The 24,519-nt window shown below is 53.8% G+C and overlaps 2 protein-coding genes across 9 annotated transcripts; both read left to right on the forward strand.

Moving 5' to 3' along the window:
- Positions 1-1,171: 1,171 nt before the first annotated feature.
- TNPO2 (transportin 2) lies at positions 1,172-16,705 on the forward strand. Of its 8 annotated transcripts, none has more exons than XM_081134520.1 (25): positions 1,172-1,391; positions 2,843-2,954; positions 4,097-4,172; positions 4,256-4,405; positions 6,180-6,286; positions 6,369-6,502; positions 6,583-6,664; positions 6,739-6,861; positions 6,965-7,083; positions 7,888-7,948; positions 8,046-8,211; positions 8,419-8,571; positions 10,309-10,534; positions 10,740-10,911; positions 11,370-11,456; positions 11,535-11,642; positions 11,729-11,887; positions 12,360-12,447; positions 12,631-12,729; positions 13,287-13,382; positions 13,731-13,836; positions 14,102-14,201; positions 14,281-14,355; positions 14,467-14,594; positions 14,674-16,221. In XM_081134520.1, the coding sequence occupies exons 2-24, from the start codon at positions 2,856-2,858 to the stop codon at positions 14,572-14,574; spliced, it is 2,694 nt and encodes an 897-aa protein (XP_080990646.1). In that variant the 5' UTR covers positions 1,172-1,391; positions 2,843-2,855; the 3' UTR covers positions 14,575-14,594; positions 14,674-16,221. The 8 variants fall into 8 exon arrangements, with proteins under 8 accessions (XP_080990646.1, XP_080990644.1, XP_080990645.1 ...); XM_081134518.1 differs by having other exon boundaries at positions 1,230-1,391; positions 13,761-13,836; positions 14,674-16,705; XM_081134519.1 differs by lacking the exon at positions 1,172-1,391 and adding an exon at positions 2,138-2,448 and having other exon boundaries at positions 13,761-13,836.
- A 1,869-nt stretch (positions 16,706-18,574) lies between these two features.
- On the forward strand, positions 18,575-23,980 carry FBXW9 (F-box and WD repeat domain containing 9). The gene is made up of 10 exons (XM_081134522.1): positions 18,575-19,070; positions 20,268-20,407; positions 20,486-20,614; positions 21,727-21,839; positions 21,923-22,014; positions 22,863-23,011; positions 23,093-23,206; positions 23,301-23,390; positions 23,477-23,542; positions 23,625-23,980. Exons 1-10 carry the CDS (start codon positions 18,662-18,664, stop codon positions 23,697-23,699), a joined length of 1,377 nt encoding a protein of 458 aa, XP_080990648.1. The 5' UTR covers positions 18,575-18,661; the 3' UTR covers positions 23,700-23,980.
- The last annotated feature ends 539 nt before the right edge of the window (positions 23,981-24,519 follow it).

The raw sequence follows: 24,519 nt of genomic DNA on the forward strand, positions 1-24,519 counted from the left end.
GCTGGATTTTCCTTTGGGATTAGAGCACTAATTGATTCAGTAAAGTCAGTAAATATTGGTTTAGGGAGGGGCTGAATACAGTGAAAGAACAGTCTAGATGCCACGTTATAAAAGAACAATTTTGGTGATACTTAATTTAGATTATTTCTAACCCAGCAAATTGTATGTATTTTTATATCCATTTGACAAGTGGGGAAACTAAGGCTCTGAGTGGCAGGTTGCCCACCTTGTTATCAGTGGGGTCAGGAGGGAAAACTGGTCCTCCAGGGTCTCCAGTTCCTTCCTACTCTTAAGAGGAAGAGGGCCCCACTTTGTCCTCCGACAGCACAAAGATCACAAAAATGTCTTTCTTATGACCCAGCCCTTGCCTAAATTTCCTGGGCTGTTCCACTTCATTCAGCTTCGGGTGGGGAAAGGGACTAGGCCGTTTTGCTACGGCGTTTATTTTATTAGTTCATTTCATTAAACTTTTTATATCCTTGTTTTTTTCATATCCCTGTAAAAATTGTTAAACTGGAATTTAAGCTGGAAAATATATAACGTAAAATATGGCAGAGGCTTCTGTAGGAACTCATCCAGTCTCAGGCATTACCTTTGTCTGGCTTTTTTTGTCTGGGGTATAAAGTCCACCCCTGGCTATTCCCTCTACTCTCCTTGAGCACACAGACTGTACTTCTACCAAGTACCCTCTGGATGGGGGGAGGGAGGCACTGTTCAATTCTTCTTATTATTTTAATATATCTTTATTGACTTCGGAGAGAAGAAGGGAAGGGAGAGGGAGAAAGAGCGATAGAAACACCAATGATGAGAGAGTCATTGACCGGCTGCCTCCTGCACGCGGCGCACTGGGGATCAGCCCATAACCGGGCATGTGCCCTGACCGGAAATCGAATCTCCATCTCCTGGATCACAGGTCGGTGCTCAACCGCTGAGCGACGCCCGCCGGGCACACTTCAATTCTTAGAGGAAGGGATGACAAAGGCGCAGCTGGCTCTAGCCAAAGGGCTCTGGTGTCTGACACCTCAAAAGTTCCTACGCTCCCCCAAACTCCGCTCCCAGCAAGTAGCTTCCGCGTCAGAGCCGCTGAGAAAAACGAGACGCTGGGAGGACCGGCGGGCCAGAGAGGCCCTAATTATTTGGTCACGTGACCCGACCTCGGCGGGGCCTGGGTCTCCAGGATGCAAGGCCACGTGCAACGGCTATTTCTTCCGATTGGCTTGGCTGGGCCAATTTGAACGGCGTACGGAAGCCGCCGCGGCTCACGAGGGCCGCGTTTTTTCTGTTTGTGTCTTTTTTCTTTTTTTAAAATTCTCTCTATTTGGCTCCCTCCTTCCGTGCGAGTCTCACGAGAAGCTGCAGCACAAGGCGCCGCCGCTGCTGCCTCTGGTCGGGTACGTGGGCCTCACCCGGAACCGGACCTGCTCGGCCGGCTTGCGTTGACCCCCCGTCTGGGTCCGTGCCTGTGTCGCGTGCGACCCAGGCGTCAGGGCCGCGCCTGACGCGGAAAGGCCGATAACCTGGTTGGGCCCGATTCTCGAGCAGCGAGAACGGGTTGGGGGGGGAGGGGGCAACCGAGCCGGGCTTAGTGGGTGGGGCCTCGGAGCCCGGTGAGCTCTCGGTGCAGTGAGAATCCGGCCAGTGGGGCGCCTGGGGTCGGGCTGGAGGGGATCTGATTGGGGGACGTCGCCAGTATCCGGTGTGTGAGGGGTGGGTGGGTGCTGTTTCGGCAGGGATAGGTTGGGTCTGGTTGGGAGAGGCCGCATTGAAAACTTGGGGGCCCTTGTTGGGCTCTGATAGGGAAGGTTGTCAGACTTATGCTTGGAGGGCTTTTCTGGGTGTGACTGCAGGGCGTCTCTGGGATCCGTTGGGGGTAGTGCCTCGGGGCGAGGGGGGCAGTGTTTGGCCAGACCTAACTGGGGGGAAGTCGCCGAGATCCGACGAAGGGGGTTTCCGGCTCGAGGTGTTGGGGGCTTGGCCAAACTTGATTGGGGGAAGCAGCGGAGATTCGTCAGCAGGAGATAGTGCTGACTGGGGCGGAGGGCGGGAATGGGGGAAGGCTTGCCCAGACCTGATTGGGGAAAGGGATAGAGACTTACCTGTCCAGGAGGCTTCTGTCGCAGGGTGGGCGTACTTTACTGGCTCTCTTTCCGAGAGGCAATGTGGGCCTGTCTTCGGGCCTGGTTAAGGGGAATCGCTCGTCTAGCTAGGCCTGAAAGGGGGGAGTCTGTATTCGGCTGAGTTTGGAGGGCCGGATTAGGGGAGGCGGTCGGGATCATGAAGATCGGAGCACCTTGAGATGGTGCACCTAGGGAAGCTCAGGGACCAGACCAGGGCAGAGGAGACATTAAGATGTGGCGAAGCTTGAGGACTCGATTTCGGGAGAAGGATCTTCGGGGACCGTTCCTGCACCTGGGAGACCACGGGGGCCGGAGGTTATCGAGGTCTGGGGTAGGGTACCTGGATGGAGAAGTGGCTGGGCCCTCGCCTGGTGGCTGCGAGGGACACACAAATCTTAGGGCCCGCAGGCAGGGGCTAACCTGGGAATAAGGCTCTGTTGGCCGGATGAGAATCCACTGGGCCCAGCCACTGCCTCCCATGGCCCATTTCCACATCTCGCCGGTTCTCCCATGCGCGCTACTGCTCCACTGTGAATGGTGCAGCTGGTGGGGACCGACCCCACACTTGGGTTAGCTGAATTGGCGCCCCCGCCTGCCCACTGAGGGCACCCCTGTGATTACACTTTCGTCCCCAACCTTTGGGGGGCGGGGGGGTGGGGTGTCTCAGCCGGTTCTCACACCTAGCCCTCAGGACCTAGCTCTGACCCTAGCCCCTATCCCTGCAGCTTGCCTTGCATCATGGACTGGCAGCCAGACGAGCAGGGTCTGCAGCAGGTCTTACAGCTGCTCAAAGACTCCCAGTCACCCAATACAGCTACTCAGCGAATTGTGCAGGATGTATCCTTCTGGGCTTGGGGGAACCGGCAGATGTCTGCATTCCCTGAAGGCCACAGAGGATGGGGCCCACCCCCTCATCCCCAGACTCTCTATGCTGTGGTTAGAAGCTGGCCTTGGCAGAGAATTAAGGATTAGAATTTTTGGGTCCCATTCCCAGAAGAAATGTGACTGGCAGGGGGATGGCACCTCTAGTTGGAACTCAACGTTTGTTTAGGTTCATGGTTAAAATTTTTGTTTCAATTGGTTGTTTAAAATACTGTAAGTTTAACTTTTAAAATACTTAAACCATTGACAAGTTTCACTTGAAAACGTGGATCTCCCCCTCCTTTTTTTATTCCTTTTTTTTTTGGTTAATCCTCACTTGAGGATATTTTTTCTTTTCTTTTTTTTTTTTTAAATATATCTTTATTGATTTCAGAGAGAGGAAGGGAGAAAGAGAGAGAGATAGAAACATCAATGACGAGAGAGTCATTGATCGGCTGCAGCCCGCAACCCCAGGCATGTGCCCTGACCGGGAATCAAACCTCAATCTCCTGGATCCTAGGTCAATGCTCAACCGCTGAGCCACGCCTGGCTGGGCGAGGATATTTTTTCCATTGATTTTTAGAGAGCGTGAAAGAGGAGGGAAGCAGGGGGGTTGAGAGAGAGAGAAACATCTATGTCAGAGACACATCAATTGTTTGCCTCCCACACACCCCGACTGGGGTGGGGATCGAACCTGCAACCCAGGTATATGCTCTTGACCACGAATCAAACCCATGACCTGAGCTGGTGCTCTAACCACTGAGCAACACAGGCCAGGGCTCGGATTCCTTTTTTAAGAAGAGCAGGCAACATTAGACTGCTGGTAAGCAGAGCTGAGTGGAAGCTGCCACCTTCAGACAGAGCCTGGTCTGCTAATCCTCTCCTGCTCTGGCCAGGTCTTCAAGAGGGGTGGGGAGCTCAGGCATGCTCCCCTACCTCCTGGATGAATTTGAGGTGCCTGAAATGCTGCATTGTTCTGGGCATGGGGATTGACAGGTGGGATCCCAGGAGCTGGCTGCCTGGTTCCAGAGGTCAGAGGTACTGTTAGCTACATGGCAGTAAGGGGGGCCCCACCTGGGGAAGGCCCTTGTCTCCCAAGTGCCTTAACAACCTGACAGAAACTCAAACAATTGAACCAGTTTCCAGACTTCAACAACTACCTGATCTTTGTCCTGACCAGACTCAAGTCGGAAGGTATGATACTCTTGATGCCCCTCCACTCAGCTAGACTTCACTGTCTCCCCTATGGTCCCCTGAGCCTCAGCCCTCTTCCCCAGATGAGCCGACTCGCTCTCTCAGTGGCCTCATCCTCAAGAACAATGTGAAGGCGCATTACCAGAGCTTTCCACCACCTGTGGCTGACTTCATCAAACAGGAGTGTCTCAACAACATTGGTGATGCCTCCTCGCTCATCCGAGCCACTATAGGTAAGGGGGGTGGGCAGCAGGAGTCAGCCTCTGATGACACCCTGAGCCCTTACTCTCAGCCAGGAAGCATCTCAAAATGTTAAGGGTATTGATTCACCATGGATGGTAGAACTATTACTATTGCCGTTTTGCAGATGAGGAAACTGAGGCACAGAGAGGTTAAGAGACTTGCCTGGTAAGTAGCAGAGCTCAGAAGTGACCAATGCAGATCCATGCTCTGAACCACTCCCTCCTGAAACAGCCATTCTTGCTTCTGAGGCAGTCATTCAGTGTCTAGAATTTTGTGTTCGGTTCTGAGGGTTTAGCAGATTAAAATCAGAGCTCCCTGCCCTTGTGGAGCTTTGCGTCATTGAAGAGTTAACTTTGCATTGGAGACTTTCTGATTCCTGGAAGGCTGCTTGAGAGAGTTAACAGAAGGATAACCAGAATTATCCAGCAGTTTATCTTAAGCCTTTTTACTGTTGATAAACACCAACCCTCCTATTTGTTACTGACTTATATTTCCCCCCAGCTTTATTGAGATTAATTGACATATAATGACGTACATTTTTTTCTTTAAAATCTTTGTCAACTCTTAAAACTTGCTTTTAAAAGGATGTTGTATGTAACTATTTTAAGTGAAAAGACAGATGTGCTTGCCCTAAAGGGAAGGTAGTCTTAAAATGTAATAAAGACAGAAAAATAGTGTTAAATTTGAGATAGATGCTGTGGCCTACCACAAGGGATGATCTTGGAGCCTGCTGCTTTGTTAAGAGACCCTTAGCCCCAACAGTACCCCCCCTCTGATGCCAGCAAAAAGATCTGAACTTACCAGACTCATTTCGGGTGTCAGGCTCTACTCTGAGTACCTGAGTTAAGTCACTGAAGTTTCCCAGGAGCTCTAGTAGGCTGATGGTCTTTGCCTTCATTGAGGTACAGAAAGGTTAGGTGATGTGGCTAACATCACACAGACAGGAATGGAACTGGGACTGCATTCACAGTCTACCTCAGGGAGTACCTTTCTTAGCAGACCTGTGAGCCTGGGTCATCTGGAGTGTTGGCACTGGCAGATTCTTCCCCTAGGAAAGACTGCCACCTTCTGGCTTTGAATATTATCTCTGCACTGACGTCACACACATTCAGCCAAGCTGCCAGACCCCTGTACTGCCCTCATACTTCTGTTGCCTACTGTAGGCTGTACTTGGGTTTCCAGTAAGCAGAACAAGCTCTTAAGAGGCCATGTGGCCCTGCTGGACCTGCTCCGTGCCCTTTCCCAGCCCTTACCTCCTCCTGCTCAGGCCCACTGGCTTCTTACCCATCTATAATCTCTCCAGGCCTGCCCCTGCCTCCAGGCCTTGGCTCCTGCCATTCCCTCTGCCTGGGATGCTCTTTACCCAGGGACCTGGGTGCTCCTCCCTCGTTTCCTTCAGGTATTTGCTCAGATATCAAGATGTCACCTGGAGAAAGCTCTGGACACCCAATTTTAAGTTGCTACCCTCATCCTCAGCCCTTGTTAGCCATCTTCTCTATTTTATTTCCCCCTTTAACTCTTGACATATAGCCTCCCAGTCTTTTTCAGGTTTATGTCAGCTCCTAAGGGCAGGGACTTTGTATTTAGTTCTCTGTTGCATCTCAGGACCTGGAACAGAGCTGACTTAAAGTAAGGCTCAGAGGATCTCAAAAGGGGTGTGTAGGGCTCACAGGGAGAGCATCCTAAGAGTGGCAGGGAGCACCAGGGTGCTGAGCAAGCCCACCTGCACCTAGCCTGAGGCAGCGTCCTTTCCTGGCCGCCCAGGCATTCTCATCACCACCATCGCTTCCAAGGGTGAGCTGCAGATGTGGCCTGAGCTGCTTCCCCAGCTGTGCAACCTGCTCAACTCAGAGGATTACAACACATGTGAGGTAGGCCACAAGCCATGGCTTGCCCAGGTGGAAACTGGGACTGGACCTGGACCCACACCCACGTATGCTCCTCCTTACTCAGGGAGCCTTTGGAGCCTTGCAGAAGATCTGTGAAGACTCGTCCGAGCTCCTGGATAGCGATGCCCTCAACAGGCCCCTCAACATCATGATCCCCAAGTTCCTGCAGTTTTTCAAGCACTGCAGCCCCAAGATTCGGTGGGTGCAGCTCCCCAGGGGTTTGCAGGGGGCCTGGAGCAGGCAGGGCGGGGGTGACTCACATGCCCACTCCCTTCCAGGTCCCATGCCATTGCCTGCGTGAACCAGTTCATCATGGACCGGGCCCAGGCGCTGATGGACAATATTGACACTTTCATTGAGGTGGGCTGCCAGGCTGGGGGTGAGCAGGGTGAGGGCCATGGTCCCTGCTGTGGCTGACCCTACCCTCCCTGCAGCACCTGTTTGCCCTGGCTGTGGATGATGACCCTGAGGTGCGGAAGAATGTGTGCCGGGCCCTGGTGATGCTGTTGGAAGTGCGAATTGACAGGCTCATTCCCCACATGCATAGCATTATCCAGGTGTGCACACCTAGGCCGACCTGTGCGGGTGCTGTGGGGCTAGGGGCACAGCGGGATCCACCCTTAGCTAGGCAGGACCTTCAGCTTTTCTCACCTGCCCCAGTACATGCTGCAGAGGACCCAGGATCATGATGAGAACGTGGCCCTTGAAGCCTGCGAGTTCTGGCTGACGCTGGCCGAGCAGCCCATCTGCAAGGACGTCCTGGCCTCCCATCTGGTCCAGTGAGTACCTTTCCTATCCGTTGTCCCACCCCAGCCTCCACCTCTTCTGTTTCTTTTCTATGCCTGTATACATTTTTCAAGTGGTATGAATGTAGCTTGAATGACTTAAAAATTAGGTAAGTTATAGGTGGAATAAATGAGAAGTCAAGAGAGGCTTCAGCATAGTTGGGTCCAGGTGCTCAAAGGATGTGAAAGACATCTGTCTAGTCTCAGATCTACTTCCTTTGCATTGGCTTTGTTCTCAGGCATGACCTTCCTTCATGGTTGTGAGCTTTACAGCTTAGGAACCTCTGAAAAAAAAAAATCCCTTTTGACCAGTATCTCCAGTAAGAATCCTAGGGCCAGCTTGGACCACTCACCTATGCCCAAGTCAGTGAAGATTCTAATCAAAGTTTCCAATCACAAGATACATGGGTACCATGAGGGGGTTGGCTGCCCTGCTCATTTGCTCCCTAACTTGGCCCCATCCCAGGGAAGTTCCTGGTGACTGGGCCACATGTCCCTGCCTTACGGTGTGCTAAGGATCAGTTCTAAGCTTCTCAGTCTATTTAGAGGTGGCCAGGTCTGGGTCAAGAGCCTTCCTGTGAAGTCAGCAGTGATGTCAGTTCTGTCCCTGTCACAGTGGCTCAGATTAGGTTGGGGTAGCTCCCACTAAGGGAAATGAATAAATGCAGGGCCAGCAGAGTCAGTATGCATTGTACCGTCAGCCCTAGACATTCCCTTCTGTACCTCTACTTCCCTCTTGCCCAGGCTTTGAGCCCCCAGAGGGCCCTGCCTCCCAATGAATAGCCTCTCTCCCAACAGGTTGATCCCCATCCTGGTGAATGGGATGAAGTACTCAGAAATCGACATTATCCTGCTCAAGGTCAGCTGGACTGATCACAGGGCACAGGCAGATGGGTGAGGGTGGGGGCGTTGGGGCTGGGGCCCTTGTGGTGCTTAGTGGTTTTCCTGGCCCACAGGGGGACGTGGAAGAAGATGAGGCAGTCCCTGACAGTGAGCAGGATATTAAGCCGCGCTTCCACAAGTCGCGCACTGTGACACTGCCCCATGAGGCTGAGAGGCCCGACGGTTCTGAGGATGCTGAGGATGATGATGATGACGATGCTTTATCTGACTGGAATCTAAGTGTGTGGTCTAGGCAGGGTGGGGGGGGTGGGGTGGTGGGTATGGGGCACCCAGCCCTGGGCTCCCTCTTGGGAGGTGAGGAGAAGCTTACTCGGAGCAGATGGTGAAGATGTTAATCATGATCTCTGATCTGGGGGTATGGTCGAGGAGGCCCAGCCTGATGGTCTTCCCTGAACCTGCCCCCCCCAATTTCCCTTCCTGCCCCAGGGAAGTGCTCAGCAGCTGCACTGGATGTCTTGGCCAATGTCTTTCGGGAGGAACTACTGCCCCACCTCCTCCCCCTGCTCAAGGGCCTCCTCTTTCACCCCGAGTGGGTGGTCAAGGAGTCGGGAATCTTAGTGCTGGGCGCCATTGCTGAGGGTGAGTGCCCTGCCATCTGGCTGTGTCTGACTTCTGACCCTTGTGCTAACATGAGACTGGGGCTGCCCCAGGTGGTGGGGCTGCCTAGGGGTGGGGGGTGGGGTGGACATCATCCCTGAGTTCTCTCCAGAGGCCTGCTTAGCCCCTCTAGATAGCTCTGGGACTTGAATCTTCCCCTTAGCCTATGAGCCTAAAAGGAACCCCAAACCTTGAAATGCAAAACCCCTCCTTAATTCTCATGGATGTGCAATTCTATGAGGTTGTAAGCATAATTATAGCTACAATAATAACATTCACTTCTGCAATGCTTGTCCCATGGTAGGCAGCCTGTTCCTATGAACTCAGCACCACCTGATGAGATGGGATTCATAGATGGGGAAACTAAGGTACAGAGGGATGTACACTACCTCCCCAGTTACCCAGGGTACAGCTGGGCCTCAAACCTGCTCCCTGGCTGCGGGGCTGACCTGCCAGAATGAGCTGTGTGCAGTGGTGGTGGTTCTCGAAACTTCACATGGTGTGCTGTTACTGATGGTGGCTTTTGGACGCCCTTTGTCCTGATGGAGTGTACAGCTTAAATGACCAGAGGGCTTTGCAAGTCTGTTAGGGGCATCACTTGTGACCTTAGCATCCAGGCCTGTCCTAAAAAATAAAAAGTTCAGAAGCCCTCACCCTGGAGAGCTTTCAAAATTATCTAAAGAGAGATTTCCTCACATAAGTGTAGTATAGCTTATGTTAATACATGTACATGTATTAGTAGAGTACATTAGGTTTTCTACATATTCATGGGAAAAGACCTAGAGGAACTGACCCTAACCAGTAAAAATGGATCACATGTCTTAGATTATTAGGGGGTGTACTCTAATTAAAAGACATGCTCATGGATTTAAAAAAAAAAGAAGAAAAAAAAGATGAAAAATAGAGAAAGAAATATCACATTGAGGAAAAGTTTCAAAAGAAACCTTTGTGGTCACTGCTACCCACAAAGCCTGAGTGAGTGTGCAGCCCAGTCACCTGAATTAATGAGTGACCGTGTTGGGGTGGAGCTAATGGCAAAGAAAGGTTCACTCTGATGTGGCTTCCCCTCCTGACCCTACCTTTCACTGGCTCTATGACTCTGAAACAGTTATGTATTTATTTAAAAAAAATTTTTTGTTATTGATTTTAGAGAGAGGAAGCAAAAGAGAAACATTGATTTGTCATTCCACTTATTTATGCATTCATTGGTTGATTTTTTTTGTTGGTGTTAATCCTCACCTAAGGATATTTGAGTGGAAGGGAGGGCGGGCGGGGGGGGGTGGGAGAAAGAGAGAGAGACATTCATGTGAGAGACACATTGATTGGTTGCCTCTTGCACTGGGGTTGGGGATTGAACCTACAACCCAGGTATGTGCCCTTGACTGGGAATTGAACCAGTGACCCTTTGGTGTGCGGGCTGATGCTCTAACCACTGACCCACACCGGCCAGGGCCACTGGTTGATTCTTGAATGTGGCCTTTGGTTGATTCTTGTATGTATCAGATTTGGAACCTGTAACCTTGGCATATTGGAATACTGCTCTAACCAACTGAGCTACCCGACCAGGGCCCTGAGCCACCCGACCAGGGCCCTGAGCCAGTTATTTAACGTCTGAGCTTTAGTTCCCCATCTATTAGGTTCTGGCTGATCCTGTCCCCTAAAGGGTGGGTGTGGCTGGGCTCAGCTGAACTCAGGCTTGCCCCTGTGCCGTCCTTATAGGTTGTATGCAGGGCATGGTGCCCTACCTTCCTGAGCTGATCCCTCACCTCATCCAGTGCCTGTCGGACAAGAAGGCCCTGGTTCGTTCCATTGCTTGCTGGACACTGAGCCGCTATGCCCACTGGGTGGTCAGCCAGCCACCTGACATGCACCTCAAGCCTCTGATGACAGAACTACTTAAGCGCATTCTGGATGGCAACAAGAGGGTGCAGGAGGCAGCCTGCAGGTGACCCCCAACCCCAGGCCCCACAGTCCTCAACCCCTGTGCTGCTGGCTGCCTTTCGGGAAGTGATGACACTCATTATCCCTGATATCCTCTGATTTCTAACGTATTCGTACTGGCTGATCCCGAATGCCCCCTCCTGACTCTACCTGCCCATGGCCTAGCCCCCACCTGTGGATGCTCACTGAGCCTTTTTCCCCATTTCCAGTGCCTTTGCCACTCTGGAGGAGGAGGCCTGCACGGAGCTGGTGCCCTACCTCAGCTATATCCTGGACACTCTTGTCTTTGCCTTTGGCAAGTACCAGCATAAGAACCTGCTCATCCTCTATGATGCCATTGGCACCCTGGCTGACTCTGTGGGCCATCACCTCAACCAGCCGGTGAGACCCCATAGCAGCTCCCTCCTCCCGATCCCTTCCTCCCCTCCGGCATCCAGTGACCTGGCGGCGACCCCGTGTCGCACGCCAGGGACATGGCCATGACCTCGACAGGCAGACAGACAGACCTGGCCTCTGCCCTCGCCCTGCTCCCAGTCTAGTGGGGGAGACAGACAGTTATGAGACAGTGTGGTAAGTGCTGTGCTGGGGGAGCTCAGGGGCCTGTGGGAACCAGGAGGCTGACACAGGCTCCTGAAGGGGAAGGAGTGGGTAGGGTGGGGCTTGGGATGGGTGAGAAGAGCCTGGTGGTCTGGCTGGATGGCTACGCCCTGCAGGACCCCATGAGCCACAACGAGAAGCCCAGGCCTCAATGCTCAGGCGATGGATGCTTATGAGTCACAGGGAGCCCTGTTGGTTGCCACCTCTGCCCAGAGAGCCCCAACTTCCTGCTCCCCCTCTAGGAATACATCCAGAAACTGATGCCTCCGCTCATCCAGAAGTGGAATGAACTCAAGGATGAAGACAAGGACCTCTTTCCTCTGCTGGAGGTGGGTGGGCTCCAGGCTCCCTCCCGCAGTCTTGCCCCACCCCACCTAAATTCACCTCTCCTGCCTTCCTTCCACCAGTGTCTGTCATCAGTGGCCACTGCCCTGCAGAGCGGCTTCCTGCCCTACTGCGAGCCTGTCTACCAGCGCTGTGTCACCCTAGTGCAGAAGACATTGGCCCAAGCCATGGTGAGCACCCACCTGCCCGCTCCTCTGTTGTTGCCCCAGCCCTGGCCTACCGTCCTCACCTTCCTGCCCACCCCAACTGTGCCCAGATGTATACCCAGCACCCTGAGCAGTATGAGGCCCCTGACAAGGACTTCATGATCGTGGCGCTAGACCTGCTCAGCGGCCTGGCTGAAGGCCTGGGTGGCCATGTGGAGCAGCTGGTGGCCCGCAGCAACATTATGACACTGCTCTTCCAGTGCATGCAGGTGGGTGAGCACCCTTCACAGACATCTCACAGTGATGACACCCAGCAGCCTGTGTGAGCCACCCTGGGGGGTCAGGGTCCCCAAGGACATCAGGGAAAGGGGGCCTGTAAAAAACTTTTAATTATTTTAAAAGGGGATTCGAATAAGACATGAGAAAAACCTCATTTTCAAGCCAACAATGTAGAAAATTTAAAAGTACAAAATAGGAAATGTGAAAGCACAGCCCATGTATCAGCAATTACATGTGCTCTCTCCTTCTGTAGCAGTGCCCTGAGCAAGGCACTTGTTTACATGGCCCAAGTCCTGATGTACATAGGGGGCCCGTAGCCTTGGTGCTGGGGAGTGGAAGGGTCAGGCTATGCTCCATGGACTGCTCCCCTAGCTGAGCTGTGCTGGGCTGAGGGATTAGTTGGGACTCCAGCCTGTTGGGGGAAGGGAAGCCCTGCCATGCTGACCCTGCTCTGACCCCCAGGACTCGATGCCCGAAGTCCGGCAGAGCTCCTTTGCCCTCCTGGGAGACCTCACCAAAGCCTGCTTCATCCATGTCAAGCCCTGTATTGGTATGACACCCATTTCATCCTTACCTCACAACCCCAGCCCTGGCCTCAAGTGATGGAGCAATGATCAGGGAGGACTGTGACCGAACTGGGATGTATTCGTACTGTCTGATGGGGCCTGCCCGGCCAGGTCCGGGAACTCACCCTGGTGGGTCCTCCTGCTCAATACCCCTTTCTCCCCACCAGCTGAGTTCATGCCCATCCTGGGCACCAACTTGAACCCTGAGTTCATCTCTGTCTGCAACAATGCCACCTGGGCCATTGGCGAGATCTGCATGCAGATGGGTGAGTGCCCTGCAGGTGGGCAGGTCCTGTCCCTCCCCATTGGTCTGTTCCTGGCCTGGAGCCTAGCTCTGAGTGACAGGTATCCTTGAGAGGGTTCTGGTGCTCCTTAAGAAAGGCTCCCATGGGCCAAGGGCAAGAGGGAACCTCTGAGCATTTTCACCAGAGATGTGCCGAATGGCTGAAAGGCCATCTGTGATTGGCTTCTGCAAAGAGGCAGGACAGGAGTCCTGTTCTAATTGGACTGTTTGCCACCCCCTAACCCAAATGCAGTTAACTGCAAGGCCAGCTGGGATTGGTAGGGAGACTTTGGCAGCTTCCGCCCTCTCCCCACAGGGAAGCTGGGTCATCTGGCCTCACTTTGGTGTTCAGTGGTGACTCTAGGGAAGCTTCTGGTGTTTAGAGGGTGTGGGTCTGCCTATGGGTCCTGGCCTGGGAACCAGCTGAAGAAGGTTTTTTGCTCCCTCACTGGATGTAATTAACCAGTGTCTTGATGCAACTGGGGTGGTTGGCATGAGTGGCATGGGCTGTGTGTGGCTCTTGACTGTCTGGTCCCCCAGGGGCAGAGATGCAGCCCTATGTGCAGATGGTCCTCAACAACCTGGTGGAGATCATTAACCGGCCCAACACACCCAAGACGCTGCTGGAAAATACAGGTGGGCGCCAGGTCTGGGCTGCTGTGCCCCCTTGATATCAGGGGTAATGAGTGTTATCACTTGCCGGAAGGCAGCCAGCAGCACAGTGGGTGAGGAGGTGGGCTTCTTGTCTGGGAGTGTAGTTAAATGGCCTTGGGAAAGAACCAGGGAAGGTATCTTGAAGGACCTGGAAAGGGTTCTGGGAGGTGAGGCAAGAAAGATAATGCTGGCCTCGGGGGAAGACCCAGGCTGGGCCAAGCTCTGGGGCCCTGGTGTCTGGAGCTATTCCCTTGGGGCCCGTGGGGCGGGGCTGGTGCCTGGTGCCAGAGGCCCCGCCATGTACCGTCCCGGGGCCGCTCGGGGTTGCAGGTCGCCTGACGAGTCCCTCTGCCATTCCAGCCATCACCATTGGCCGCCTGGGCTACGTGTGCCCACAGGAGGTGGCACCCATGCTGCAGCAGTTCATCCGGCCTTGGTGTGTGCTCACCTGTGTGGGGCCTACTGTAGGGTGTGCAGGGCAGCAGAGTGGGTGGGACAGGCCCAACTCAGTCCCTTGCCTGTGCCCGCCCAGCCCTGCCTACCCTCAGATGCATGCCCAGCCCCATCACCCACTAACCCCCTGCTTCCTTCTTGCCCCATTAGACATATAGCCCACCCCAGCCCCTCCACCCACTACTCCTATGGATGCCCCTCCTGCCCCAGCCCTGCTGGCTGATTCCCCCTGCTCACCTTCCCCACAGGTGCACATCCCTCAGGAACATCAGGGACAATGAGGAGAAGGACTCAGCCTTCCGAGGCATCTGCATGATGATAGGCGTCAACCCTGGGGGCGTTGTGCAGGTTGGGGCGACTGGGCTCTGAGGGAAGGCACTGGGGCTGGGTTTGGGCGGCCCCTCACATGGGATCTGTCACATTTCAGGACTTTATTTTCTTCTGCGATGCTGTAGCCTCCTGGGTGAGCCCAAAGGATGACCTTCGGGACATGTTTTATAAGGTGAGGCTCTCACTTTGCCCTGATGTAGTCCCAGGACACGGCAGGGGGAGATTCTGAGGGGAGAGGCTGAGTTCATCTGCTCTGTTCTGGGTGCCCTTCCTGGACCCCTAGATTCTCCATGGCTTCAAAGACCAAGTTGGGGAGGAAAACTGGCAGCAGTTCTCAGAGCAGTTCCCGCCGCTGCTCAAGGAGAGGTTGGCTGCCTTTTACGGGGTCTAGAGGAGCATTGAGACTGCCAGGTGAGGAGGCTGCATGTAGGGGGCTGTGCTGTCATCTGGGCTGAGGGAGCACAGGCCCTGATCCTTCCTCTCCCTGCAGGTTTCTGTCTGCGTCGTCATCAGAAGAGTGGCTGGGGAGCACACTGCGTCCAGAAGTTGCCATGCCCTGGTCCAGGGGGGTTAGGGAGGAATGAGTGGGACCCAAATCCAGATGCCTTTCCTGCCCATCTACCTGCCATGCCTGGCCTGTGTGGCAGGCCATTGGTGGGCAGGTGGGTGGGGCCTCCACACTCATCCTACAAATGGGAGGGGGGTGGGACTTCTTGGCAGTAAGGGCCCCTTTCTCTAAGTGGGGTCACCTCAGGCAGCCCACTTGGGCCAGCCATATGGGAGGGAAGAATCAACATAACTGACTGAATCCAACTTAGGATGAGGCGGGGGAAAGCAGGCGGGGAGGGGGTTCCCTGTAGAGATGTGTACACTCACACGTACACACGTGGCCGCACACATGTGCAGACACTGCAGCCAGCTAGGCTGGGCCAGCTGCCCCTCCATTTCCCGGACTGCATGGAGACAGTAGAATTAGTGAACTCCTGAGTTAACCCATAAGGCCTTCCATGTAACCTGCATCTAGAATTTAAGAAGCTTCTGCCGTTTTACCAGAATTGACGATGATTGGGGAGGGCTGGGTGGGTTGGGGTCCTCCCGTGGGAACCCAGGGCGGGGTAAGAGGATGGCCATATTAGGGCTGCTGTGTCAGCGCACGCATACTTTGGACCTACTCAGCACACTTCCTGCCAGCTCTATGGCAGCCTCAGCCACTGTGTCCCCCTCCTTGTCCCATCCCAGCCAGAAGAGTGGGGACTGCTGGAATGGCTAGGGTTGGCCAGAGGTCTCCCTTTTTCCCTCCCTTGTGCTCCAGTGACTTTTGAAGACACTGGGCTGGGGCTTTTTTCTGGAAGAGAGTTGCGGGTGGCCAGAGCTGCTGACACCTACCCCCGGCCTCTCTCCATAAGCATGTCCATTTCAAGAGCAGTATGTTTCTCTGTGCTTCTGAGAGCCCTCCCCAAGTTCCAGGCTCAAGTTTTTAAAATGAGGGCTGGGGCATTTTTAATTGATGCTGATGGGATGAAGGCTTATGCTTTGCCAGCAAAAAGGAATGCAAAGGCTTGGAGGAGTGGTGCCCTCCCCCTTGAGGACCTGAGACTTCTTGTTCATCACTGTTCACAGTTGCCCCAAGACCCAACCAGATTGGGGCAGTGATTCTAGGGATCCTTCTGGGATTGGTCAGGGGTGTAGTCACAGTGGAAGAGGCTCCCCTAGAGCCAGAGGGAATGTGGTTCTGAGTTGGCCTAAAAATGAAGCTGGGCCCTGCAGCCTCCCTAATATTTTTTCTCCTTCCCTGCTTTTTACTTCTTTGGGGGCCCCTTTTGGGGTTTTGGGGGGGTTGACTAGATTCCTGCATCCTGGGGTCTGCTCCATCCATCCCACTGGGTTCTTGGACCCTACCCCCATCATAGTCCTGTGTCTTCTCAGACAAGATCAGGCCCTGCCTCTATTCCAAGGGGTACTTGGTGCACATTCCATAAACTCAGCTGGTTCCCCCTCCCCACCTTGAAACTCCAGCAGGTCTCTGGAAGCCATTTGTAAAAAAGAAAAAAGAAAAAAAATTTTTTTAATACCATTTAATTTTCTGGTAATTCCAGTTCTTTGGAGCATCCTCTGCTGGATCTTGGGGTGTGTGCATTGGATTGGCTGTCTGATGGGTTTGGAAACTCCTCCACCCAGGATGGGGGTCTCCAATCACCTTCAGGGAAGTGGGAGTCTGGTTCATTGTCTTTTTTTTTTTTTTTTTAATGAAAATTATTTAATTTTTTAATTTATTTTTGGTTGATTTTTGCACAACGAAGTTGTAGCTTCTCAACCTTCTCCCCTGCCCAGGGCTGTGGACCCTGATTGGCCTTGATCCGCAGTCCCGCTTGTTCCCACGTCCCTCCTTCCCCTTCACCCTCTTCCTCCTGCGGGCTCCAGGGTCTGTCCATTTGTTACCGTGCTGTGCTGGGGATTGGCGCCAAGGTGGCGTGAGATTCCACTTGTGTAGAACTTTGTTGAGTAAAGATCAGTTTCTTGTGAAACCCTTGGTCTCCAACTGGCCTCCTGTGTCCTTGTCTTTGGCAATAGAGATGTTGAGGGGAGCTTGGAAGCTTTAAAATGGGGGTACACAGGTCTGGCCAGCGAGGCTCAGCGGTTGAGCATAGACCTATGATCCAGGAGATTGTGGTTCAATTTCTGGTTAGGGCACATGCCTGGGTTTTGGGCTTGCTCCCCAGTGGGGGGTTGTGCAGGAGGCAGCCAATTAATGACTCATCAGTGATGTTTCTATCTCTTTTCCTCTCCCTTCTTCTCTCTGAAATCAGTAAAGATACATATATTTTTAAATGGGGGTACACGGGACTCAGGAGATAATTGGGGGAGTGAGGAAGGAAATAAAAAATAACCAGGCACAATTGTTGGGACCCCAAGCCTGTTTTCTTCCCTGTAGAATGGTTAAGGTGCAGATTAAATGTGGTAACATACACGTGGAGTGCATTCTCTCAGCCTTAATTACAGCTCACTAAACATCCTGAGCTCACTAAAGGGGAACCATTAGTGTTATAGCCTAAGTTCAAGATCCCCACCTGCCTCAGACTAAACCTTGTGGCAAGGGGCAAAGCCTTGCAGCACTCATCTTTGACTGACTTCCACAACCGGATCTCTGGGCATGTTATGCAAAATGCTGAGGTCCCAGAACACTTCAGCATATTGTTTGTGGAGTCCAAAGAAATAACCCAGAGGACTGGCTGTGAAAGACATGGGTTTATTAGGACTTACATGCACACAGGTGGCAGCCAACCAGTGAAGTAGAACCGCTAAGTAGTATCAGCCTGTGGATGGGCCGCACCAGGGGCGGCTCACAGGTGCTATTGTTTTGCTGCCACTCAGACTTTCCCAGCGCAAGGTTTTATAGAGTATAGAAAACAGGAAAAGAGGGCATGCAGGGGGATGGGGACATGCCTGTCTGAGATCAAAACACTAGCTGTTTACATTCCAGGCTCACATCTAAAAGCAGTTTCTCTTTGGTCTTTCTTAAACCGAGTTGCTGGCCAGGTTCCCAAGGTCTCACAGTCCACTTACGGATGGCCTTCACTATATTTCCCACAGGGTGGGCGGGGGAGTTGGAACATGGGGAGGGGCTCATGTTCCCACTTACCATACAGCATGTTAGTAAAATATCAGCATAAATTACTGAGGCAAATGAGAAATTGATCAGCTCTGGGGATGCACAAGCCTCAGTGTGGCATCAACCTGGGAAAAACGCTGACATATCCAACATTCATTCAAATGTGTACATTTCAGTGAGAGGAAATAGAATATAAACAAGGAAGCAGTGATATGTCCCATAGAGAAAAATACAGCGGGGAGAGGAGAGAACATCGGGGAAGACGGCCACAGTCTTACAGTAGGTACTCTGGGAAGATAACGTTTGAGCAAAGAGCCTTGTGGATATGAGTCAGGCGGATGATACAAGTGTTATGTGTTAACACTGCCTGATTGAAGAGGCTTTCAGTAAGAGATGCTAATTTTATCAGTGTAATTTAGAGCACTGTTTCTCCTAGGCCTGTGCAGTGTATCACGTAGGCATGTTTCTGGCTACGGAAGGAAACAGCAGTTCGAATAGTAAGCCCCAGAAAACCCGGAAAAGGGGCTTTGCATTTCTAAACTTGGTGTCACCTGTGAAAGGTGTCTTCCAGAGGTCGGCGTTTTTCAAAAGAGTCCGCTGGCCTGCATCCGCACCACCAGAGATGCTTGTTTAAAAAAACTCGGGAACCAGAAATCTGCACTTCCCAGCCCTAGGCCGATGCAGTTCCAGAATGAATTCCCTGGAGCGAACCAATTGTGAGTATCCGGCCAGTTTATACAAGAGCTGCTCACTTCCGGTCGGCGCCTTAACGTCATCAAGCAGAGCCGAAAGTGCCCCAGCGCTGCCTAGGAGACAAGACGCGGGGCCTGCGGCTGACTGCTAGGCCGGCCGCGCCCACTCGGTCGCCATGGAGCTGCCCCCAGGGTCACGCGACGATCCCAACGCCTGGGACGACGACTCGGATGAGGAGCCGGAGCCTGACCCAGATGCGCAGGCAGAGGCTTACGTGGCCCGCGTGCTCAGTCCACCGAAACTCGGGCTGGCGCCCCTGCGTTCCCCTCCGCTGTCCGCGCCCGCCGCGGCCCCTGGTGCCCTGGAGCTGCGGGCCGCGTCCAAGGGCCCAGCCATGGGGGTCCCGGGCCTGCTGAGCCTTCCCCCGGAGCTGCTGCTCGAGATTTGCGCCTACCTGGACGCGCGCCTCGTGCTCCACGTCCTGCCGCGCGTGTGTCACGCGCTGCGCGACCTTGTGCGTGACCATATCACCTGGAGGCTACGCGCGCAGCGCCGCCTACGCGCACCCTATCCAGTGGTGGAAGGTGCGCACGCCGGGGGCCAGGGTCGCCTGCCCAGGTCAGGCTTAGGGTCGGGGAGGGGCTACCTGGATGCTGTGAGCACATCCCTTAGAGCAGATTTCCTGGCTGTCCTAGCTCGGGTGGAGGCTGAGGTAGATTTCGGTGGTTCCAAAGTCCCCGAATTCTGAGTGGACCATGAGGCAGACACTTGGGGTCCTGAAACTGTAGAAACCTACCTGGGGGTCTGGCGTCCTGTGAAATTAGGATCCAGTGATCCTCAGGCTTGGGTTCTGGTGGTGGTACAAAGGCCCTGACCCCTGACTGGGGGTTGACACAGGGACTTGAAAGTCTCAGGCTGTCAGATTCTGCTTGGGGCTCAGGGTAAACCCAAGAATCTTCAGGGTAAACCCAAGATGCTGAGGCAGCAACTGGTGATGCCAAAGCCCCTCACTCCTAGAGTCCTGACCTAGGTGGGGGTGAGGCAAGGACTCAGGTCCAGAACCTGCAACTCTTGAGCTCAAGGAGGATTTAGAGGTTGGGATCTCTGATGCCAGCAATCACAGATCCTCAAGCTCAGGGTCTAGCCTGAGATCTTAAGTAGGGGCTAGTGGTCATTCTCACTGCCCCTGAGGTCATTGTTTCCTGGGAGATAAGACAGCTTGGTGACCTTGAAGTGATGGGACTCTCCTGAATAGCTTGATAAACATAGATGCCTGAGCTCCATCCATACCACTGAATCTCTACACCTAGGGCTTGGGTTCTGCATCTTGACAACTCTCCCAGGTTTACAGATACTAGTTTGAGAAGAAACACTCTCCTGGGTCTGGTTTAGATGGCTGAGGCAGAAAGTCCTAGCTCCTGTACCCAGCCTGAGGGATTGAGGTCAGACCTCAGGGGTGAGGAAGGACCTTAATGTCCTGAGGCTGCTATCTCCCAGACTTGGGTTGGGGGATGAGGCCTGGGAAGGTGGTCTAGAGGCTCTACTTCCCCAGTTTCTGGAAACTGGTGAGAAAGAGCCCTAGATCTGCTTCGAAGGTGGGTGGGGCAGTGGTCCCAAAGCTAGAGCCTGGGCCTCCTTGGAGTGTGGTGAGGAATCCAGATGGCAGTGTTCTCCAAGTCTGGTGCTGGTTGGGCTCCCTGGGAACCAGGGGTGGGTTTGGATAGCTGGTGTGGGTAGTAGGGTTCCAGCCCACCAGAGACCCTGCTCGTGGTACTCCACAGAGGAGGACTTTGACTGGCCGGCAGCCTGTATTGAGCTGGAGCAGCACTTGTCACGCTGGGCGGAGGATGGGCGCTGGGCTGAGTACTTCTGCCTGGCTGATGGGCACTTTGCTTCCATTGACTCAGTGCTGCTGTTCCAGGTGAGATGGGGTTTGGTGAGGGGCCAGGCGGGGGTGGGCCAGGGTGACCCCAACAATATCACTTCACTCCCTTCCCAGGGTGGAACACTCTGTCTGTCGGGCTCCCGAGATCGCAATGTCAACCTGTGGGACCTGCGGCAGCTTGGGGTGGAACCCAGCCGAGTTCTGGTCAAGGCCCTTGGCACCCAGAAGAACAGCACCCATAAGGTGAGGATTTAGGAAGCATGAGGCCTAAGGGCGCACGTTTTGCCACCAGACCTGATAGATTAAAATCTTTCTCTGCTAGCGTTAGTGTGATTTTGGGTGAGATGTATGACTTCTCTGGGCCTCAGTATCTACTTCTGTCCAGGGGTCAGTTAGGATGAGGATGAATGAAATGAACAGGTGTTAGGAGCTTCACTCAGACTTGGGTACACAGTAGGTACTCAACAGATGTCAGGTATGCCTTGAGAGGCCCAGGGCAGGGTGTTAGGAGGCTGTCCTTAGAGATCTGACAGCTCTGAGCATGACTGTCATCTTGTGTGAATTGGCTGTGGAGAGGCACCTCCACCAGTCAGTGAGGTGATCTAGGCTGGTGGCCAAGGGCTTGGTCTCTGATCCAGGCTGCTGGGTTCAAATCCCCATTCTGCTGTTTCCTGGCTGTGTGACCTTGGGTGAGGAACTCAACCTCTCTGTGCCCTCAGTTTCTTCACTTGTAGAACAGGACACTTTATAGTATTCTCAGAGGATTTGGTGAGGAATAAATCAGTCATCAGCTAGCACTCTGTACAAATTATCTCCTGAGACAGGGACTATTTTTATGCCCAGTTTCCCAATGAGGAAACTGAGGGAGGGGCCTATTTTTTAAATATATTTTGTTATTGATTTCAGAGGGAGGAAGGGAGAGAGAGAGAGAGATAGAAACATCAATGAGAGAATCATCAGTCGGCTGCCTCCTGCATGCCTGCTGCTAGGGATCGGGTCCTCAACCCAGGCGTATGCCTTGACTGGGAATTGAACTGTGACTCTTGGTTCATGGGGGGTTGACAGTCAACCATTGAGTAACACCAGCCAGGCAAGGGCTCTGTATTTAATCACGTTGTCATGTGGCCTCAAACCATCTCCAGTTCTGATTCTTTGCAGGACTTGATTTAGGAATATTATTGGGGGGAGGAGGGAGTATGCATGTCCTGGGCTCTGCAGTCAGATCTATTAACTTAAGCTCTAATCGCTACATGGTACTGACTTGTTCTGGGTTCTTGGGTTGGTTATCTTCCTCCTCTGGCCCTCAATTTAGTTATCTGTGAAATGAGGACTGTCACATAGGTCTGGTCCTACAGGGTTGGGTGTGGTCACTGGCAGCGCTGGACCACCGAGTATGCTCCGGTTCCTGGGACAGCACAGTGAAGCTCTGGGACATGGCAGCTGATGGGCAGCAGTTTGGCGAGATAAAGTGTGAGGGGTCCTGGGGAGGGGGGTTGGGGGGGCAGGGTCCTGCCTGGCCACAGCTCAGCCTCGTGCTCCATGTGTCCCCAGGGGCAAGGCAGCTGTGCTGTGCCTTTCCTACCAGCCTGACATCCTGGTGACTGGCACCTATGACAAGAAGGTGACAGTCTACGACCCCAGAGGTAGGCTAGGGGCCTGAACTGGGGAGAGCAGGGCTGCTGGGGGTCCCAGGGTCATGCTGGAGAAGGAAGCACTTGGGCTTCACAGCCTGGCTGGGGTGACAGTCACATAAGCAGATGCTAACCACTCAGAGTGGCCTGTGCTGTGCTGTGGGCAACAAAGGGGACTTTTGGGGGGTGGGTGGAGGAAGCTGCATCTTCACATGGGGTGGAGTAAAGGACACAGGAGGGGCCTCTGAGCTGGAATTCCGTGGGTGGCAGACAGCCCTTGAGAATACTGGCTCTGCCATTCCCTAGCTGTACGACACCAGTCAAGCTGGAACTTTGGATTCCCTATCTGTAAAATTTGGACAACAGCTCCAGCCCTATAGGGATAATGGGAGGAGATGATAATAAAAACCTAGGTAGATTAAATATTAGTTTACATAAAATGCCTAGAACAAACATTGCCCCACAGCCTGGCACATAAGCCTTTTCTATTATTTTTTTATTCTTTGTTTAATTTAAGGGCCAGTGTGCCTCATCTAGGCAGAACCAAGCAGGGGTGGGGGTGGAAGTGACTGCTGGCATTAGTTGGCATTTTATGCGGGGACTTGCATGTCTACTCTGTAATGAGAGCAGATGGGACAGGAGGAGAGAGATGGGACAGGAGATGGGAGGTGGCAGAGGCTTGAGGTCCGGATTTAGCTGGAGAAGGAGAGGAAAGACAGGGTCACTTGTGGGACAGGGAATGGGGGTAAGCCAACCAACAGTTTTGCCACAGGTTACGGAGTCCCTGGATCCTCGGGTGGGTTGGGGAGCCTCTGAGGGCCTCTGATGTTCCTTTTCTCCTTGGCCCATCACCTACAAAGTCGGCCCGGCCCTGCTGAAGAGCCGGCGGCTGCACTCGAGTGCGGTGCTGGCATTGCTGGCAGATGACCGGCACATCATCTCGGGCAGTGAGGACCACACGCTCGTGGTGTTTGACCGCCGGGCCAACAGTGTCCTGCAGCGGCTGCAGGTGAGCGCTCCCTAGGTCCCAAGGGACTTGGGCTGTGGCATGGCCCAGCCTGAGTTGCTCTGTCTCATGTCTCTCCCACAGCTGGACTCCTACCTGCTCTGTATGTCCTACCAAGAGCCCCAGCTCTGGGCTGGTGACAACCAGGGTCTGCTGCATGTCTTTGCCAACCAGAATGGCTGCTTCCAGCTTGTCCGGGTCTGCTGGGGCCTTTGCCCCTACCCCTTGTGGTGATGGGTGGCTAGCCTTAGGAGAGCCTCGCCTGAGTGTCATCTGTCCCTCCTTCTTGCAGTCCTTTGATGTGGGCCACAGATCTCAGATCACAGGGATCAAACACACGCTGGGGGCCTTGTACACCACATCCACCGATAAGACTATCCGGGTGAGGCCCCAGGACAGGTCCTCTCCCACACCACCCCCTCTGGCTGGGGGCATACCTCTTTACCTTTGCCTGTTGCCCATCACCAGGTGCACGTGCCCACAGACCCACCAAGGACCATCTGCACCCGAAGCCACGATAACGTGCTGAATGGGGTAAGGCCCTACCCCACATGCCCTGCCCCATATGCCCTGCTGGCTGCCTAGAGCACCCCTGAGTCTTCATGTCCCTGCCCAGATCTGTGCTGAGGGCAACCTGGTGGTGGCTGCCTCTGGGGGCCTGTCGTTGGAAGTCTGGAGGCTACAGGCCTGAGCTGGCAGACATGGATGTGGATGTGGATCTGCTGGCCGGCAGGCTGGGTCAAGCCTCTGTTCTCGGGGGACCCTCCCCTTTTCTGGTGCTGCCCCTGCTGAGCCCCACAGGCCTGAGGCACAAGGACTCCTGGCCACTGTCGAGTGGGGTCCCTGATCTGTGCCCCATACCAGGGAAGGTGAGGTTGGTGTTCCAGCCTACCCTCAGGTCCTGTTTAAGATTTGGACACCTGCTTTCCCTTGAGAGTGAAGGGTAAATAAACCTGACATACTGGTGCTGTGGCCTGGAGTGATGCTTACTTGGGGCTGGGATGCTGGGGATGTACGTGTCTGAGACAGTGCATGGAAGCCTTGGTGACAGCCTCTACTGTGTATGTCTCTGTGCGCCTGTGCCCACCCAAATGCATTCCTGGGATCATGTGTGTCTGTGTGTCCCTGGGGAGGCAGGCTAGCTGGCTGTGTGTGTTGTTACTGTAACCCTGTCTATGACTGTCTGCATGCCCGTGAGTGTACGTGTGAGAAGAGGGAGAATCTGGAGGATGTGGGCACCTGTCTGTATGATGACACCTGTGTGTGTGTGATATTTGGGCATGTGTGATGTGTGTGTGGCGTGTGTTGGGTTGTAGACAGGGACTGTCCCTGTATGTGTTTGTGCAGAGGGAGAGGGGATGTCCCTGTGGCAGTGACCCTGGAGTGGGCCAGGGAGGGAGGCTGGGCCAGGTGCCCCTGCAAGCCTGCAGCTCCTCTTTGCCCCCCATTGCAGCCCACCAAACCCTGAGGAGCATTTACTTCATGTTTATTGAGGGGTCCTGGGGCCAGTA

The sequence above is a fragment of the Miniopterus schreibersii genome (assembly GCF_964146895.1).
Source record: "Miniopterus schreibersii genome assembly, chromosome: 4".
NCBI lineage: Eukaryota > Metazoa > Chordata > Mammalia > Chiroptera > Miniopteridae > Miniopterus > Miniopterus schreibersii.